Source organism: Salvelinus fontinalis, chromosome 28 (assembly GCF_029448725.1).
Source record: "Salvelinus fontinalis isolate EN_2023a chromosome 28, ASM2944872v1, whole genome shotgun sequence".
NCBI classification, from domain to species: domain Eukaryota; kingdom Metazoa; phylum Chordata; class Actinopteri; order Salmoniformes; family Salmonidae; genus Salvelinus; species Salvelinus fontinalis.
Window position 1 is genome coordinate 26,916,778 of NC_074692.1, and position 20,534 is coordinate 26,937,311.

At 42.5% G+C, this 20,534-nt stretch overlaps 1 protein-coding gene across 1 annotated transcript in view; it reads left to right on the forward strand.

The window, feature by feature from the left end:
• Nucleotides 1–20,534, forward strand: part of LOC129826521 (palmitoyltransferase ZDHHC8B-like) — a 127,608-nt gene that overhangs the window by 86,427 nt on the left and 20,647 nt on the right. Inside the window, exon 2 of the mRNA XM_055887346.1 lies at nt 19,426–19,547. Within this exon, the coding sequence (XP_055743321.1) occupies nt 19,426–19,547 (122 nt within the window). The remainder of the gene's footprint in view (nt 1–19,425; nt 19,548–20,534) is intronic.

Consider the following 20,534-nt stretch of genomic DNA (forward strand, 5'->3'; position numbering starts at 1 on the left):
GCTATACAAAACAAAATGGCGGCGTAAGCGTTTAACATTTTTCGACAGAAACACGATTTATCATCATAAATTGTTCTTACTGTGAGCTGTTCTTCCATTAGAATCTTGGGCAAAGAATCCTTTCTTGGGTCTAATCTTCTTTTGGTCGAAAGATGTCCACTTGTCCGTCGAAATGCCCACTAACGTACGACCGGGACCCCGAAATGTGCCCAGCGCGTCAAAGTGCACAACAAAGCAATGCCTCAAAATCGCACTAAAAGGATATAAATTGCTATACAACGGTTCAAATTAACTACCTTATGATGCTGTTAACACCTATAACGGGTAAAAACATGACCGGAGAAATATTACTGGCTAAACTAACGCTTGGAAGGAGGCGAGTCCGATGTCCTTCGCGCGCAAGGCGCAGGCAGCAAAGGGAAGCTACTTCCGCTATTTGGTGTCTTATAGAGAAACTGATTGCGCAATCGACACCATTCAAAGCGGCATCACGCACTGACATCCAGGGGGAGACGTAAGCAGTGTCTGTTTCTCCATAGCATTTACAGTGAGCTTTAAACTGACTCCAGATCAGTGGCCAAAATGTTTGAAATCTGACTCCTTATCATGAAAAGTGCTGTAGATTTGAGTTCTGTTTCACTCAGAGACAAAATTCCAACGGCTATAGAAACTAGAGAGTGTTTTCTATCAAATAATAGTAATAATATGCATATTGTACGAGCAAGAATTGAGTAGGAAGCCGTTTAATCTGTAATGCAAATTATGCTAATGAGAAAACAGCACCCCCTATAGTCGCAAGAAGTTAATGAAAATGAATAGCTAGCCAGCTACTTAACCCTGTTGCCCAAAGCGAACGTTATAAGCAGCCAGCTAGCTTCATCTGGCAAAAGATGCGTTGTGAAGGCTAGTGATGTGTTGTGAAGCTAGCAACAATAAGAATTAGGCACAATAGTGGAATTATCGATTTTCCTTCAAAATGAAAGTATGTCATTGACAGTGACGCAAATGAATACAAATACTAGAATTATGCTATACTTTTATTTTGAAGACTAACCGCAAAGTCCACTATTGTGGCTAATCCTTATTGTGGCTAGCTTCACATAGATGGGTCCGACCACCATTAATCAAATAAGAACTGTCTTATAAATTAGGTTTATTTTAGATGATGACACCTAGCTATATAGTTAGCTAGCTAACTATAGCTACTGAAACAGATTGTCGCTGTTAGTTAGCTAGCTAACTATAGCTACTGAAACAGATTGTCGTTTAGCTATGTTTTTGGGGTACATTGTTTGCCTCCATGAGCTAGCTAGCGCGAGACAACTTTACCAGCATCTTAGCATGCGTATCGATGAATCGTTGTGACATGTGAAATACGAATGATAGTGTAATCAATGTGTAATAACCTGCGTAAAAAATGTATGAACATGTTAAATTACTATGTGACGTGCAGTCATATTCGGGTCCTGATTGGTCAACAAGCTTATTTGACACGTCAAATAGTGTTTTTTGGGGGGGGGGTTTACACGAAAAGACCCAAACAGTGTTCCATAGAAATCCAGGTTGAGAATGAAACAACTGAACAAATGAACAACACAGCACAGCAGGTAAGTGAAAGAAATAGGTTTTTATTATGTTTTACTGGTAATGGGGACATACGTAAATACCAACAAAATAACTTTTTTGTGTGTGTGTGACCTTTTATTTAACTAGGCAAGTAAGTTGATGGCCTGGATGACGCTGGGCCAATTGTGTGCCGCCCTATGGGACTCCCAATCACGGCCGGATGTGATACAGCCTGGATTCGAACCAGGGACTGTTGTTACGCCTCTTGCACTGAGATGCAGTGCCTTAGACCGCTGCATCCATGTGTGTGTGTTAACTATTTAACTGTACTAGAATGCTTAAAAGGCTGCAACATTTTTAAATATCGGTTTTCGGTATAGGGTTTTTTGGCAAGGAAGATATCGGTATCGGCCAAAAATGTCATATCGGTGCATCACTAACGTGTATACATAAAGCTGTATACAGAAAGCTACACTGTAACACAACTGGATTTAAGATAGGAAGACATTTTCCAGTGTCCTTTTTTAGCCCCTTACCTTGTATATACTGTGAAGTATATGAATTGTATTATGTGCACTCTCATTGTGAAAAATATTTTAGGATAAGCACTGAAAATTGATTGTTTATTATGCCAATAAAAATTTTAAAAACATTATTTTGAGAATCCGACATTTACGTGTACAACTGATCTCATTGTGTTTGTCAAATATGTGGTTCCTCTTGCTGCTCTAGTGACGATGATTGGGAGCAAGAGGATTTGATCCCATCCTGGCATGGGGGGGGGATTGTGTTGTGAAAACCATGCCTTATGTCCATTTAATCAGTGTTAGGAAATCTGTTGCTTGCATTGTAAATACAATGTTACCAGAAGGCATGGCAGGCTGAACAATAAATCCCTGCCAGCTCTGCTGTACCAGCCAACAGTGAGAAATACACAGCATTGTGTTATGGTCATCATGGCAGTGGTTTGTTTGTTTCAAAATAAAATGAAATACATGGTTAATGACACTGTTTAATATCGTCTACACACCATGTTGTACCTATCATGCAGGGACAGTTCGTTCTGATCTTCTCTGTTCTGTTGCCGACTGCTACTAACCAGGAGAAGGGAGGTTAGAGCAGTCAGAGAGGTTGGACAGCGTGTGGTGGCAGTCCTGTCCTGCTCAATTTCAGCTTCCTAAAGGATGTGACTGGAGAATTGGTCTGACCTCAGCTCGTTCGCACGGAATGGCTCGCAGATGTCGCTGGGAGATTAAAGGCATAATAGTCATGACTGTGTCAGAGGAGGCAAGCGGTTGGAGGGGTAAGGGAGGCGGGGGGTATGCGCACTCAGCCAATGGGGCACAGCATCACTGAGTAGCAGTCAAGGTCAAGGAGAGACACGGATGGACAGGTCCCAGGTCACCTCATAGCACACTCTCTCACTCTCTTTCTCGCTCTGTCTCTCTCTCTCTACCCCCTCTCTTTGTCTCGATCTCCCTCCCCCTACTTCCCTCTCTCAGCAAGGCCCAGAGACTGAGTTGTTGTCTAGTATTTCTGGGTCTCCTCCTCAGGTTTCAGCCCAGTTCTCTGTGTGCTGCAGGGATGAGTCCTGGCAACCTATTAGTAGGAGAAGGAAAGTAGCAGGATATTCTAATTTAGTGAAGGTGAAACTATTTTTGAAATATGTTGAACTCTGGCCAGCTAGATGATTTAAAAGATAATTTGACATGGGAAGGACAGAGTAAAGATGGCTGCCTCAAGAATAGGATTTACATTTTCATTATAATTTCTTTGTTTTTTTCATTTAACCATGGCCTTGTGTTATTAAGAAACGCGCAGTATACAAGATTTATGGAATCTGCCCATTGGTTGTTTCAGGATGTCACAGTGGCCACACATGCAGCAGGCACCAACAACTGCCTGCAGTCTGAGCTTAGAATAAGACTGATGAGGAATGTGATGTTGGGTAAGCCAACTTCTGCCACTCAGATATGCACAATGGGCATTACTCACACTCCCTACTTGTCAGCCAGGCAAATGGGGAGAGGATTAAATGGTGTGGTGGTCTCTCCATGTCTCCTTATTAGCAGAATCCCTCGTTGGTGTGTTCTGTATAGATGGGGTTACAGCACACTTGTGGTATTGGCAGGGATACTATTTGACCTTGCCACTGTGGTCTAAATACTTCCACATATTTACCAGTGGGGCTAAGCTACAATGACTTCTGCCTAAGTGCTCTCTTTATTCCAGCTGGCCTCTGTGCTGCTCTGGTTTTCTGTGGGTGTGTCCCAAATGGCACCCTATGCCCTACATAGTGCACTACTTTTCACCAAAGCCCTACAGGCCCTGGGAATAGGGTGTCATTTGGGACGCTGGCTGTGGTCATGGTCAAACCGAATCCTAAAGCGCATACATGGAGGACATGCCACAGATTCCCTCATTTGTCATTCCCTCTTAGGTAGATTAGACCAGGAACCAAGCCACAGTCTGACATGGTCAGGTGTGTTGACTTCAGGATAATGTAATATGGTTTTCATCAGGTTAAGTGACATTGTTTGCCATGTTTATTACTTACAAGAGGATGTTGTTTGTTTAATTTCATCAGGGAAACAGGGGCTGTTATGTGTCTTGCAGAAGAGGGTCAGTGGAATGTCTCTACAAGGTGTGTGTGTGAGTAATTGCAAGGCTGGTTATGTCCTAGCCCTCCTGTGGTGCTTACTGTGTCGTGGGCCGGGGAAGCTGAGCAGCTTAAGGGGAGTGGGTAGGGTGCTCAGAGAGGGGGGTGTTGTGTCCTCACCCTCCTCCTCCTCCCCCGTACTGCTGCTGCTGCCATATTCTCATCATGGATGACTCAGTCCCTATAGACGTGGACGTGGAGACCCTAGGGGCCACAGTGCTGTGGTGAGTGTGGACCTAACACACACTTGAGTCTCCACATAATGCTCTCCATGTCCAGCAGGCCTACACACACACATTAGCATGTTGAGGTACTTGTCCACTGTGGAAATGACAAACATGTTCCCTATAGGCTGAGGTGCCAACAATATCTCATGTATAATACATCTGTGTGTTATCGTGTGATAAGAATTAGTTTAAGATTACTTGAAAAAAACACGAGTTTGAAGGGTATTGAAATAGCCTCAAGTTACAGTATTTTATTTTTTCCTCTACAGTTGATGAAAGTTGGTAATGAATATGCAAATACAGGACACTAAGATCAACAGTGCAAAGCATTTTATTTAGTCTCAAATACGGCTGTTATGTAATTATGTAAATGTGATTGCTTTTACCTCCCATGTAATACAGTGTGCTCTCTTTAGCAGCGACAGCAGCACAGGTTCTCATTTCAGCTCATAGTCATAGAGCAACAGCCTTTAGCCAAGGCTTTCTCTCTTCTCTCTCTCGTCTTTTGTATACATAGCTGAAGTGGATGTTTAATCAATCAAAGTATCTCAAATGGCTCCAGGTTCAGTCATTTATATTCATCTGAAAGCCATTTCAAGCATAATAACGAGCTTCCGATACCTAGCTATCTCACAAGTAAACAAACTCTGCTCCTCGCCTCATCTTCTGCTCCTCACCTTACCATCCTGCCTTCAGCAAAATCGCTTCTTGTATGACCTGCTGTCACCAGTTATTTTACAGGTTGTTTTCATCTATGCTGTCTCCATTGACAGCGGGACTGTTGGTGTGTGTGGAATACTAAGTGAAGTGTGTAAGCGCAGAGTGGTTTGTCTCAGAAGTGTGCATGCATTAGAGACACAAAGCAAGCTCTCGGGGCCACAGTGAGCAGGGCCGCTGCTGCTCCTACACCCTGTGATGTGAAGACTCAGTTATCTGACCACTGAGAGTTAGTGAGAGTTCGACTACTAGTGAAAATAACTTAAATAAGGCAAAAGCTCTCTTTCTCTCTTTTTTCCTGCTTGATGGTTGGAAAAGATCTGTTTGTGGAGATGAGACTGATGAAAAAGAGAGGTTTGATGATTTGAAAGAGCTGGGATTGAGATTGCAGGACGCTATTGCAGCCAGGGGTATTCAGGGGTATCCAGGGGTATTCAGGAATATTCAGGGGTATTCAAGGTCGGCTTGTGGTCCCTAGTACTGCGGCTGCTGGTTTTATTTTTGATTGGCCTAAGATTGGTAGGGTTGGTAGGGTGGCGAGGTCTGAGCCTGGCTATCCCTGTGGGTTGGTAGGGTGGCGAGGTCTGAGCCTGGCTATCCCTGTGGGTTGGTAGGGTGGCGAGGCCTGAGCCTGGCTATCCCTGTGGGTTGGTAGGGTGGCGAGGCCTGAGCCTGGCTATCCCTGTGGGTTGGTAGGGTGGCGAGGTCTGAGCCTGGCTATCCCTGTGGGTTGGTAGGGTGGCGAGGCCTGAGCCTGGCTATCCCTGTGGGTTGGTAGGGTGGCGAGGCCTGAGCCTGGCTATCCCTGTGGGTTGGTAGGGTGGCGAGGCCTGAGCCTGGCCATCTCAGGACATGAGGGATCAGTGGGTAGTCTGGAGCAACACGTGGTCTCCATCTGCAGCCCACTGGGATGACCCTAACTAACTAATTAATTAATTTAATTAATGAGAGCACAATCTCACAGACAGACAGACTGGAAGAGTGGAAACATGCAATAACCCCATAAGCTCTTCTCTCTCTGCCCAATGCACGAGTAGCGCCACACTCAAAAATGCCCTCACTAACAATGGGCAAGGGATGTTACTATGCATTTAAATTTGTGATTTGATGATTGTTTTCTGATTCATCTAGTCACAATAGAGCCAAATGTAGTGAATATGTCTGTCGTTTCATCCTCAGTGTTTGGTCTGAGGTGCCAAGTCATACCTAGCTGCCGCTGTTTCTGTTTCTATTTTTATTTCAGATGAAGCATACAGAAAGCACTCCAGATTGATTCTCGATTCCCTTTGATGGTTTCTCAGACGTTGCCCTCGCACATTTCCACCTCCCAGAACCACTCCAGCAGATAAAAGGAGCTTCAAAGCCGGCAGCTTTCCGCTCAAATCTTGTTTTTTTCACTTATATGTTTTCCATTACTGTGAGAAAAGATTTCAGTTAGATTGGTTGGAAATGTTCTTTCACATTTAGCGTTATCAACTAACTCAAACCTATCACGCTGAAGATCTGTGTTCTATTCGTGATCAGCTGAGTTTTCAAAGCAGGGATTGTTCTGTGCTTCGGCTGACGTGCCAGTTCGCAGTTGACAGGATTTTATAATTGTATAGACTCGATCTTAATACGCAAGAACGATACTGACAAACACCAACTGGAGTCTGCCATTGTATAGTTGAAAGAAGGTTCTATCATGTGAATATCTATGTCGCTGAGCTAAGGTGGGGATGATTATATTATGTGAATATCTTTATTGTCCCTAAACTGACACTGGATGAGGCTTGTGAGGATATGTCCTTGGGTAGACCTCAATAGGGGCATTGTTCCCCTCCTGGAGAAAGGTGAGGCCTGAGAGGATATGGGAGGTACAGTAATGCTCACAATGGGAAGGGGCTCTGAGGAATCAAGCATTTCTAAGGATGAAGCTATTGCTTGCTGTCAGAAACCCCACATTTTAACCAACACCCATAGATGGAATTTAGAGCATGTTAATGGTGTGGTGCTCATCCCTTGAGCATTGTTTGTACACTTCATCAAAGATGACCGAAAAGCTCACTATCTAATCATTGTTTTTTGTACATCTTTGCTATGACAGAAACGTCCAATAACAATTGCATTTAATCTGGCTACAATCAATGCAACAAGTGTAGACATGATCTGAGTGTTGAGTAAGGCTGCAGGGTTACACTATACAAGACTGAAGTAGTGCCAGACCATCCTCTCAATCTAAACATCTCGAGATCTTGGAACTAAAAGGTTCTATCAGCAAAAATATGATTCTGAGATAATTGGCTTTAAAGTCCCGAACTCCCATTGGTTTGAGTGGTCAGCAATTTGTATCTTGTATTCTTTTGAACTTAAAATTAATTGGGGTATTTAGAATACTTGAATCTTTAGAATCTTGCCATAATATGAACTTAGCCCTATTTGGTAAAAGATCATCTTCTGTATACCACCCCTACCTTGTCACAACAAAACTTATTTGACTCAAACTTGTTAAGGGAAAAAATTCCACAAGTTAACTTTTAGCAGGGTACACTTGTTAATTGAATTGCATTCCAGGTGACTACCTCAGTAAGCTGGTTGAGAGAATGCAAAGCTGTCATCAAGGCAAAGGGTGGCTACTTTGAAGAATCTCAAATATAAAATATATTTAGATTTGTTTAACACTTTTTGGTTACTACATGATTCCATATGTGTTATTTCATAGTTTTGATGTATTCACTATTATTCTACAATGTAGAAAATAGTAAAATAAAGAAAAACCCTGGAATGAGTATGTGTGTCCAAACTTTTGACTGGTACTGTAGGTAGAGAACATTGAACATAACAAGGCTATGTTAATTTGGATAAAAATGCAGATAGAACCTTATAGTCCCAAGCTCTCAAACTGTTACAGAAGTGTTATGATTAATTGACTTCTCTGGCTCTGGTCCAGGACCAGGTCTTCACTCAGCTAGGTAAAGACCAAGCCGAATCCTAGCTTCCACTTAAGTAAAATGTTAACTTAATTATGCATTGATGTCAATGGGAGACTAAGTGAAAGTTTGACTTAGTGGAAATTATGATTCACCTCATGGTCAGAAGTTACTTTCTAATAATGTGAGCCATTTTGCCCCATGGGGAGGAGGAACAGAGCAGCAGAGGTTCAGCAACAGCACATCCTCATGGTGTTTCTGATATTACAGAGAGATCCCATATGAAGATAAAGTGAGGTCTGCTGCCAGAGAGAGCTGTCCTTGCCTGTAGACTAGCTGGCTGGCTGTTGATAGATGGATATGACTGAGTGTTAGTAATGAACGGGGCCTGCTAGCCCGGGGAAGTGTGGTTTATTTCTCTATAATCTTCACTGCTTGCTTATTTTTTCTCCCATGGCACTGGCAGGATGTATTCAGAAGTCAGGGCGATGACAAAATATGATTTTCATCTTCATTTATTCCTGTCATCTGATTCCTCTGTTTTATCTGTGTTCTGTGTGTTGTCTGGGTTACGGGTCTGGCCTGTGGACCCAGCCATGAGCCTGTCTGCTGAAGGCTGATTGGCCAGCCTGTCCTGTAGAATGCAGATGACTGGCCAATGGCCTCCTAACTCCTCATTACCTTCCAGTCACATTGTGGTGGTTGGCTGGTTCATTACCATGGTGATTGCAGCAGGCCTTCTTCCTCCCCAGTGCCCAGGTTCTAGAACCAGACTCATTACATTAGAACACTTTTGGCACCAGCAGTGTGTTGTGGGCCTTTTGGTTCAGCTCAGCGCCAAACAGGGAAAACATTGTTTAAACTTTTGACAACTTTTCTTTTTTTTTTACTCTATTTTTGTGCTTACGTTTACTGTAAAACAGACTTGTGATTGGCGTTGATAATTGTTCAATGGTGATTTGTTGTTGTCACTTAATTAACAAATGTCTGTGGCCTGAATTATGTATCCTACTCTCTGAGTCACATTCTCCACCCACTGCATGGTCTGCTCCTGTACTCTTAAAACCTCTCTGGGATAGGCGGGACGCTTGCGTCCCACTTGGCCAATACCCAGGGAAAATGGAGAGCGACAATTTTCTTTTTTAAATGATATAAAAATCAAACTTTCATTAAATCACACATGTAAGATACCAAATTAAAGCTACACTCGTTGTGAATCCAGCCAACATGTCAGATTTCAAAAAGGCTTTTCGGTGAAAGCATAAGATGCTATTATCTGATGATAGCACAACAGTAAACAAAGAGAGTAGCATATTTCAACACTGCAGACACGACACAAAACGCAGAAATAAAATATAAATCATGCCTTACCTTTGACGAGATTCTTTTGTTGGCACTCCAATATGTCCCATAAACATCACAAATGGTCCTTTTGTTCGATTAATTCCGTCCATATATATCCAAATTGTCCATTTATTTGGCGCGTTTGATCCAGAAAAAAACAGCTTCCAATTTGCGCAACGTCACTACAAATTAAATTATCTCAAAAATGAACTCTAAACTTTGCCAAAACATTTCAAACTACTTGTGTAATACAACTTAAGGTATTTGTAAACGTTAATAATCGATCAAATTGAAGACTGGTCTATCTGTTTTCAATAGAGGAGATCAACAAACTAACGCTACGTTTCTAGTCTTGCGCAACTCTCAAACAGTACACACAACTTTACATTTATTCCAGATGGTAGTACTTCTTCATTGCACAAAGGAATAACCTCAAACAATTTCCAAAGACTGGTGACATCCAGTGGAAGCGGTAGGAACTGAAAACAGGGTGATTAGAAATCTAGTATCCCAATGAAATCTCATTGAACAGACGGTGACCTAAAAAATAAAATAAAATGAATGGTTAGTCCTCGGGGTTTTGCCTGCTACATAAGTTCTGTTATACTTACAGACATGATTCAAACCGTTTTAGAAACTTCAGATTGTTTTCTATCCAAATACTAATAATATGGATATCTTATATTCTGGGGATGAGTTGAAGGAAGTTGAAATTGGGCACGCTATTTATCCAAAAGTGAAAATGCTGCCCCCTATCAGCTGGAATGACTATGCTTTGTGTAACTCACTCCTTGTTCTTATCACTGTGAGCAAAACACATCATTCACAGACCAAGGGTGAAATTGGGATTTTATTGGAGGCGGAACAGCTTCTAAAATGTATTGCTTTTCCATGATAATTTATTTTAAGCCGAACTAACATCTCCTAGAAGCCAAATTGAAGCCAAACTGTCACCCAAACTACCATTGTAGAACTTAGTTGATCTCTGTTCTGTTACCCCCCCAACCAATTTTTTATTTATTTAAGATATCTTTAATTGGTCTAGCCTATATTCTAAAATTAAACAATTTTAGTTCTAGTAATCACCTTTGAGTGTGGACTGTATTATTATGCATACTGGGATTCATTGATTGTGTCAGGCAGCTTAGAGTTAGCCTACAGTAGTGCATTTGTATTTGATTTTCAATAGTGTAGTAATAGGGAATGTTTTATATTGACTTACCTTCATGTCTTAAAGTATTGATGGACTCTTGTTTCTCTTTTCTTATTTGAGCTGTTCTTGCCATAATATGGACTTGTTTTTTTACCAAATAGAGCTATCTTCTGGATACCACCCCTACCTTGTCACAACACAACTGATTGTCTCAAACGCATTAAGAAGGAAAGAAATACCACAAATTAACTTTTAATAAGGCACACATGTTAATTGAAATGCATTCCAGTTGACTACCTCATGAAGCTGGTTGAGAGAGTGCCAAGAGTGTGCAAAGCTGTCATCAAGACAAAGGGTGGCTACTTTGAAGAATCTCAAAAATAAAATATATTTTGATTAACACTTTTTTTGGTTACTACATGATTCCATATGTGTTATTTCATAGTTTTCATGTCCTCGCTATTATTCTACAATGTAGAACATAGTAAAACTAAAGAAAACCCTGGAATGAGTAGGTGTGTCACAACTTTGATTTGTACTGTATTAGTAAAGACAATATTACATTGAGAAGTCTGATGGATGATAATATGATCACTTGATGAGAACAGCTGTGCCGCCTGAGGCAAGGAACAGTGTGCAAGTTTTTTTGCGATGTTCTCAAATTATTAATAGCCTATAGTCACATCATGCAGCCCAAATACTGTATGTTCTGATTTCTAAGACATTTTAAGGTTTGTATCATTAGCAACTAAAGTTGCCAAATAACTCTAAATCTAGCATACCCTATTGGATCTGTTTGAAATGATCACTTTTACACTCAACATAGCCTTCATATGCGCAGCCACTCCAGAATGGGAAAAATATCCTTTCTATTTCATTCAGCGAAGTTCAATTATATTCTTCTTACCATAAAATCATATAATATAACATAGTAACATGGGACTTCTAAGCATGTCTTGTCTGCTAAATGAACAAGCCTTCAGCCTATGGCATGCCGCATAGCCAGATAGCCTAACATACAGTACGTAGGCCGACTCATTTTCTGTTAATCTGAAATACATTTTATTTTCTTTAGACCTAAAATAAATAATGGATTCATTGTTATGGTGTATATTAAATTCATTTATTAGACTTGTTAAAATGTAGATGTTCCAAAGGCACATCAGCAGCTTGTATGTGTGGAGGCCTGAAGCTGCTAAATGTGTTTATGTTAATTAACGCAAAATTACCATGAGACAGGCAGACTTTTGCATGACACTAACCGGCTGACAAAATTTCATGACCACCACAGCCCTCGCATCAAACACACCAACACCATGGACAGTGAGTTAAAGCCCCTGGCTATGTATGTACAGTGCATTCGTAAAGTATTCAGACCGCTTGATTTTTTTCAACATTTTGTTACGTTACAGCCTTATTCTAAAATGGATGAAATATTTTTTTTCACTATTTAATCTACACACAATACTCCATAATGACAAAGCAAAAACAGGTTTATAGATTTTTTGCTAAAAAATTTACTATATTTTTTAAATATCACTTTTACAAAAGTATTCCCTTTACTCTACTTTTTTGAAGCACCTTTGGCAGGGATTACAGCCTTGAGTCTTCGGTATGACGCGACAAGCTTGGCACACCTGTATTTGGGGAGTTTCTCCCATTCTTATCTTTATTTAGCCTTTATTTAACTAGGCAAGTCAGTTAAAAACAAATTCTTATTCTCTGCAGATCCTCTCAAGCTCTGTCAGGTTGGATGGTGAGCTTCGTTGCACAGCTATTTTCAGGTCTCCCCAGAGATGTTCGATCGGGTTGAAGTCCGATCTGGTCCGATCGGGTTGAAGTTCTGGCTCAAGGACATTTAGAGCATTTACTTATCCCTTACGGACATTTACTTATCCCGAAGCCACTCCTGTATGGTCTTGGCTGTGTGCTTAAGGTCGTTGTCCTGTTGGAAGGTGAACCTTCGCCCCAGTGTGAGGTCCTGAGCACTGCGGAGCAGGTTTTCATCAAGGATCTCTGTACTTTGCTCTGTTCATCTTTCCCTCGATCCTGACTAGTCCCCTAGTCCCTGCCGCTGAAAAACATCCCCACAGCATGCTGCTGTCACCACCATGCTTCACCGTAGGGATGGAGCCTGGTTTCCTCCAGACATGACACTTTGCATTTAGGACAAAGAGTTCAATCTTGGTTTCATCAGACCAGAGAATCTTGTTTCTCATGGTCTGAGAGTCATTTAGATGCCAAGCGGGCTGTCATGCGCCTTTTACTGAGGAGTGGCTTCTGTCTGACCATTCTACCATAAAGGCCTGATTGGTGGAGTGCTGCAGAGATGGTTGTCCTTCTGGAAGGTTCTCCCATCTCCACAGAGGAACTCTAGAGCTCTGTCAGAGTGACCATCGGGTTCTTGGCAACCTCCCTGACCAAGGCCCTTCTCCCCCGATTGCCCAGTTTGGCCGTGCGGCCAGCTCTAGGAAGAGTCTTGGTGGTTCCAAACTTCTTCCATTTAAGAATGATGGAGGCCACTGTGTTCTTAGGGACCTTCAATACTGCAGATTTTTTGGTACCCTTCCCCAGATCTGTGTCTCAACACAATCCTGTCTTGGAGCTCTAAGGAACAATTCCTTCAACAACGTGGCTTGATTTTTGCTCTGACATGCACTGTCAACTGTGGGACCTTATATAGACAGGTGTGTGCCTTTCCTAGTCATGTCCAATCAATTGAATTTAGCACAGGTGGACTCCAATCAAGTTGTAGAAACATCTCAAGGATGATCAATGGAAACAGGATGCACCTGAGCTCAATTTCGAGTCTCAAAGCAAAAGGTCTGAATACTTATGTAAATAAGGTATTTCTGTTTTTATTTGTAATAAATGTGCAACAATTTCTAAAAACCTGTTTTCACTTTGTCATTATGGGGTATTGTGTGTAGATTGATTTTTTTTTTTTTTTATTCAATCCATTTTAGAATAAGGCTGTAATGAAATGTTGAAAAAGTCAAGGGGTTTGAATATTTTCCGAATGCGCTTTGTGTGTGTGTGTGTTTCTAAATTCAGCAAAAAAAGAAACGTCCCTTTTTCAGGACCCTGTCTTTAAAATATAATTCTTAAAAATCCAAATAACTTCACAGATCTTCATTGTAAAGGGTTTAAACACTGTTTCCCATGCTTGTTCAATGAACCATAAACAATTAATGAACATGCACCTGTGGAACGGTCGTTAAGACACTAACAGCTTACAGACGGTAGGCAATTAAGGTCACAGTTATGAAAACTTAGGACACTAAAGAGGCCGTTCTACTGACTCTGAAAAACACCAAAAGAAAGATGCCCAGGGTCCCTGATCATCTGCGTGAACGTGCCTTAGGCATGCTGCAAGGAGGCATGAGGACAGCAGATGTGGCCAGGGCAATAAATTGCAATGTCCATACTGTGCGACACCGAAGACAGCGCTACAGGGAGACAGGACAGACAGCTGATCATCTTCGCAGTGGCAGACCACGTGTAACAACATCTGCACAGGATCGGTACATCCAAACATCACACCTGCGGGACTGGTACAGGATGGCAACAACAACTACCGAGTTACACCAGGAACACACAATCCCTCCATCAGTGCTCAGACTGTCCGCAATAGGCTGAGAGAGGCTGGACTGAGGGCTTGTAGGCCTGTTGTAAGGCAGGTCCTCACCAGACATCACCGGCAACAACGTCGCCTATGGGCACAAACCCACCATCGCTGGACCAGACAGGACTAGCAAAAAGTGCTCTTCACTTACGAGTCGCGGTTTTGTCTCACCAGGGGTGATGGTCGGATTCGCGTTTATCGCCGAAGGAATGCGCTTTACACAGGCAATCTCAATGCTGTGCGTTACAGGGAAGACATCCTCCTCCCTCATGTGCTACCTTTCCTGCATGCTCATTCTGACATGACCCTCCAGCATGACAATGCCACCAGCCATACTGCTTGTTCTGTGTGTGATTTCCTGCAAGACAGGAATGTCAGTGTTCTGCCATGGCCAGCGATGAGCCCGGATTCCATAGAGCACGTCTGGGACCTGTTGGATCGGAGGGCTAGGGCTAGGGCCATTCCCCCCCATAAATGACCGGGAACTTGCAGGTGCCTTGGTGGAAGAGTGGGGTAACATCTCACAGCAAGAACTGGCAAATCTGGTGCAGTCCATGAGGAGGAGCTGCACTGCAGTACTTAATGCAGCTGGTGGCCACACCGGATACTGACTGTTACTTTTGATTTTGGCCCTCCCTTTGTTCAGGGACACATCATTCCATTTCTGTTAGTCACATGTCTGTGGAACTTGTTCAGTGTATGTCTCAGTTGTTGAATCTTGTTATGTTCATACAAATATTTACACATATTAAGTTTGCTGAAAATAAACGCAGTTGACAATGAGAGGACGTTTATTTTTTTGCTGAATTTATGTATGTATGTATGTATGTATGTATGTATGTATGTATGTATGTATGTATGTATGTATGTATGTATGTACAGTTGAAGTCGGAAGTTTACGTACACTTAGGTTGGAGTCATTAAAACTCATTTTTCAACCACTTCACAAATTTCTTGTTAACAAACTATAGTTTTGGCAAGTCGGTTAGGACATCTACTTTATGCATGACACAAGTAATTTTTCCAACAATTATTTACAGACAGATTATTTCACTTATAATTCACTGTATAACAATTCCAGTGGGTCAAAAGTTTAAATACACTCGTTGACTGTGCCTTTAAACAGCTTGGAAAATTCCAGAAAATTATGTCATGGCTTTAGAAGCTTTTGATAAATAATGTCAATTAGCCTGAGTCAATTGGAGGTGTACCCGTGGATGTATTTCAAGGCCTCTTTGCTTGACATCATGGGAAAATCAAAAGAAATCAGCCAAGACCTTTTTTGTTGTTGACCTCCGCAAGTCTGGGTCATCCTTGGGAGCAATTTCCAAACGCCTGAAGGTACCACGTTCATCTGTGCAAACAATAGTATGCAAGTATAAACACCATGGGACCACGCAGCCGTCATACCGCTCAGGAAGGAGAAGCGTTCTGTCTCCTAGAGATGAACGTACTTTGGTGCGAAAAGTGCAAATCAATCCCAGAACAACAGCAAAAGGATGATGCTGGAGGAAACAGGTACAAAAGTATCTATATCCACAGTATATCCACAGTAAAACAAGTCCTATATTGACATAACCTGAAAGGCTGCTCAGCAAGGAAGAAGCCACTGCTCCAAAACCTCCATAAAAAAGCCAGACTACGGTTTGCAACCGCATATGGGGACAAAGATCGTACTTTTTGGAGAAATGTCCTCTGGTCTGATGAAACAAAAATAGAACTGTTTGGCCATATTGACCATCGTTATGTTTGGAGGAAAAAGGGGGAGGCTTGCAAGCCGAAGAACACCATCCCAACCGTGAAGCACGGGGTTGGCAGCATCATGTTGTGGGGGTGTTTTGCTGCAGGAGGTACTGGTGCACTTCACACAATAGATGGCCTTATGAGGATGGAAAATTATGTGGATATATTGAAGCAACATCTCAAGACATCAGTCAGGAAGTTAAAGCTTGGTCGCAAATGGGTATCCAAATGGACAATGACCCCAAGCATACTTCCAAAGTTGTGGCAAAATAGCTTAAGGACAACGAAGTTAAGGCATTGGAGTGGCCATCACAAAGCTCTGACCTCAATCCCATATAAAATTTGTGGGCAGAACTGAAAAAGCGCGTTCGAGCAAGGAGGCCTGCAAACCTGACACCGTTACACCAGCTCTGTCAGGAGGAATGGGCCAAAATTCACCCAACTTATTGTGGGAAGCTTGTGGAAGGCTACCCAAAACGGTTGACCCAAGTTAAACAATTTAAAGGCAATGCTACCAAATACTAATTAAGTGGATGTAAACTTCTGACCCACTGGGAATGTGATGAAAGAAATAAAAGCTGAAATAAATCATTCTCTCTTCTATTATTCTGACATTTCACATTCTTAAAATTAAGTGGTGATCCTAATTGACCTAAAACAGGGAATTTTTCTAGGATTAAATGTCAGGAATTGTGAAAAACTCAGTTTAAATGTATTTGGCTAAGGTGTATGTAAACTTCCGACTTCAACTGTAGGTAGGTAGGTAGGTAAAATACTGGCTGTTTTTCTACTTGGCAAGTGGGATTATTAGGTGAAAGCAGTGCAGATTCGCGCAGTGGACTGTACTTCTATAGGATTTTCTCTCCCTTCACTACCTTCTTGGTATTACCCACATGATATAGCTCTGCTTTGCAATACTCACAGAAGCTGTGGCAACAGACTACCCACATGGGCACTGATACAGGTGGTGTTTCTGGTCCGTGTTACTGGTTGACTGGCCCTCCTCCAGAGCAGAGGCTGGTTGACTGGCCCTCCTCCAGAGCAGAGGCTGGTTGACTGGCCCTCCTCCAGAGCAGAGGCTGGGTGCTGGGGATCACTGAGTCACCATGCTCCCCCAGGCCTGCTAGCACAGCATCCCATTCTCCTACCTACAGTACACACTCCCCTCTGAATAATTGAACAGAGCAGAGGGGGAAGGAAGAGGCAAGATGGAGAGAGGATCACCTCCATTAACAGATGCCAGGAAATCAGTGCTCTGTGTGTGCGTGCGTGTGTGTGCATATAGTCTGTTTGCACTGTGTGTGTGTGTGTAAAGCAGTAACACTGATTGAGCGGGCATGATCAAAGAAGGGTGGTTCCTCGAAACCGCTGCCTCTTCCCCATGAGACATTTAATTTATTCATGTTGTGTACACTAACACCGCTCCCTCATTTAGACCAACAGAAAGCTCTGTCTGTCTGTCTGTCTGTCTGTCTGCCTGCCTGCCTGCCTGCCTGCCTGCCTGCCTGCCTGCCTGTCTGCCTGCCTGTCTGCCTGTCTGTCTGCCTGCCTGTCTGTCTACACTTAACCACCCTGCATTGTGGGTCTCTAGAAGGAGACCCTGCAGGGGCAATGAGGCATAGAGACCTTTTTTGGGCTCATACAATGTCTTGACATTTCTACCTACGGATCCAATTAAAATGTGTGCAGTGATAAAAATTGGATTACTTGGTATTCTTGGTTGCAGCATTTTCCAGGTATCTTTGCATATTTCACAGTATGTGATGATAAATAAGCCTGTGGATAAGATCAAGCTTGACACACAAAATGTCTTAGTGATTCTGTTTAAGTCCTGGACTAGGTTTTCCAGAACTCCCAGTAGGTGGATTCACAGATTTTGTGCTTATTCCCTCCTGATGCCAGGAATCTTTCAACCATGATTTAGTGAGATAGTGTGTACCATCCACAGTGGTAACACACTGCCTATGCGAGCTGTCTGTCGGTCTCCATGCCCGGTCTGTCTGCAACTCCCTCTCTAATTCCAGGAAATGTTAGACATTGTAATATAGCTCAGCCCTGCACCCAGATATAGCCCTTTCCTCATGTGTCATCATCTCTCATTGACTTTTATATCTGAGGCTGAGAGAAGATCTGGTATGTTCCATGTATGGCTGATGATGCCATTGTTAATATTTCTGAATCTCAAGAGGCGAAGAAGCAATTCCAGGTTTACACCGTGTCCTCCTTTTTGCATAGTTTTCCCATTTGCGCAGGATTAAAGATACTGAAAATCTTGTTTCCGCTGATGACTGTGTCTGTGTATGTGGTGGTGTGTGTGGTAGATGTGATGATTGTGGGTATGGAGGAGGAGGGGGGGGTGCAGCAGTAACCTATTTGCATCTCCCCTCCATCCCTCATTTCATAGGCAGATTTTTTTTTTCACAGGCAGATTACAATCCTCTTATCATTATGAATCAGTATTTGTCAACATATTTACATATATTTTATTACATATAAAAAAAAGAAACACCCCTTTTTTAGGACCCTGTCTTTCAAAGATAATAAATAAAAATCCAAATAACTTCACAGATCTTCATTGTAAAGGGTTTAAACACTGTTTCCCATGCTTGTTCAATTAATCATAAACAATTAATGAACCTGCACCTGTGGAAGGGTCGTTAAGACACTAATGGCTTACAGACGGTAGGCAATTAAGGTCACAGTTATGAAAACTTAGGACACTAAAGAGGCCTTTCTACTGACTCTGAAAAACACCAAAAGAAAGATGCCCAGGGTCCCTGCTCATCTGCGTGAACGTGCCTTAGGCATGCTGCAAGGATGCATGAGGACAGCAGATTTGGCCAGGGCAATAAATTGCAATGTCCGTACTGTGAGACGCCAAAGACAGCGCTGCAGGGAAAAAGGATGGACAGCTGATCGTCCTCGCAGTGGCAGACCACATGTAACAACACCTGCACAGGATCGGTACATCCAAACATTGGAGGGTGAGGAGGGTGAGGGCTAGGACCATTCCCCCCAGAAATGTCCGGGAACTTGCAGGTGCCTTGGTGGAAGAGTGAGGTAACATCTCACAGCAAGAACTGGCAAATCTGGCGCAGTCCATGAGGAGGAGATGCACTGCAGTAATTAATGCAACTGGTGGCCACACCAGATACTGACTGTTACTTTGGATTTTGACCCCCCCCACCTTTGTTTGGGGACACATTATTCCATTTCTGTTAGTCACATGTTTGTGTCTCAGTTGTTGAATTTTGTTATGTTCATAAATATTTTCACTTGTTATGTTTGCTGACAATAAACGCAGTTGACAGTGAGAGGACGTTTCTTTTTTTGCTGAATTTATGTAGGTGCATATGTGCGCATCCAATTGTGCAATTGTGTGTCATTCATTGTGTGCCTTCTATCTCTGAATCTTCAGATATCACTATGTATGAATGAACTATGAATGGAGTTTCCTAACTGCTGTCCTCTCTCCTCTCCAGGTGCCCCTGGCTGACCAACACGATCTCCCCCGCCGTGCCTCTCTACAATGGCGTCGTCTTCCTATTTGTGCTGGCCAACTTCAGCATGGCTACCTTCATGGACCCTGGAGTCTTCCCAAAAGGTCAGTTCCCTTTTACTACTGAATCTCTGTATGAGATTAATGGGTCTCTCTCCCTTTATGTCTGTCTGTCTCTCACTCTATCTCTCTGTCTGGGTCTTTTCAGTACCCATTATCCCACAACTCCTGTTTTAGCTAATAACTGGGCCCTCTCTGCACCATGCTATGCATGACTTACCTGCCTGTGACCAGGCTACCAAGCCCTGGTTGAGGTTACGAGTCCCACTGCTGCTGCCTTAGAAAAAATACTGGCAGTACTTGATGTTAGTCAGCTGTTAGTAATGGTAAAGAAAGGGAAACACTGTGTGTGTGTCATCCACTCCTGGGGGATGGCCCGGCCCCTATGTTTAGTAATGATCGTTGAATGTGGCCCATTTACACCTTATGGTTGTAACATGCTTGTAACATAATAAGCTCCGGACTTTAAGAACTACTTGTCCCCCCATAAACAGGTAATAATCGTTACAGCACATATGACACAGCCAGGTTCATGTATCTTCCTGAAGTGGTCTCTCCTTACTGTGGTTGTTGTAGAGATGGAGTGGAGAGCTGCCGTAGTTTTATAGTTTTACGTTGCTGTAGTTTTATAGAGAGAGAGTGTTATAGAGGGAAACGCATGCCCACTATATTGAGATGCCTGTGGCCACATGGATAATCCTACTGCTCCTGCCTCCACAGACTGTATCTGTGTGGGGAGAAGCAAACTGCAGTTAAATCCCTGCTTCTAAGAGTGGTATGGCCTCAGGGGTATATTTCGTAGATCCTACCCTGTCAATACAATCCTCATGAGCTGTCATCGCTGCTGTAGAGAGCTAGGCTGTATCTGACAGTTTATTCCTTTCTCTTCAATTGGTGTAAATCTGTGTATGACGTACAGTACCAGTCAAAAGTATGGACACACCTACTCATTCCAGGGTTTTTCTTTATTTTTACAATTTTCTACATCTGTCTAGAATAATAGTGAAGACATGAAAACTATGAAATAACACA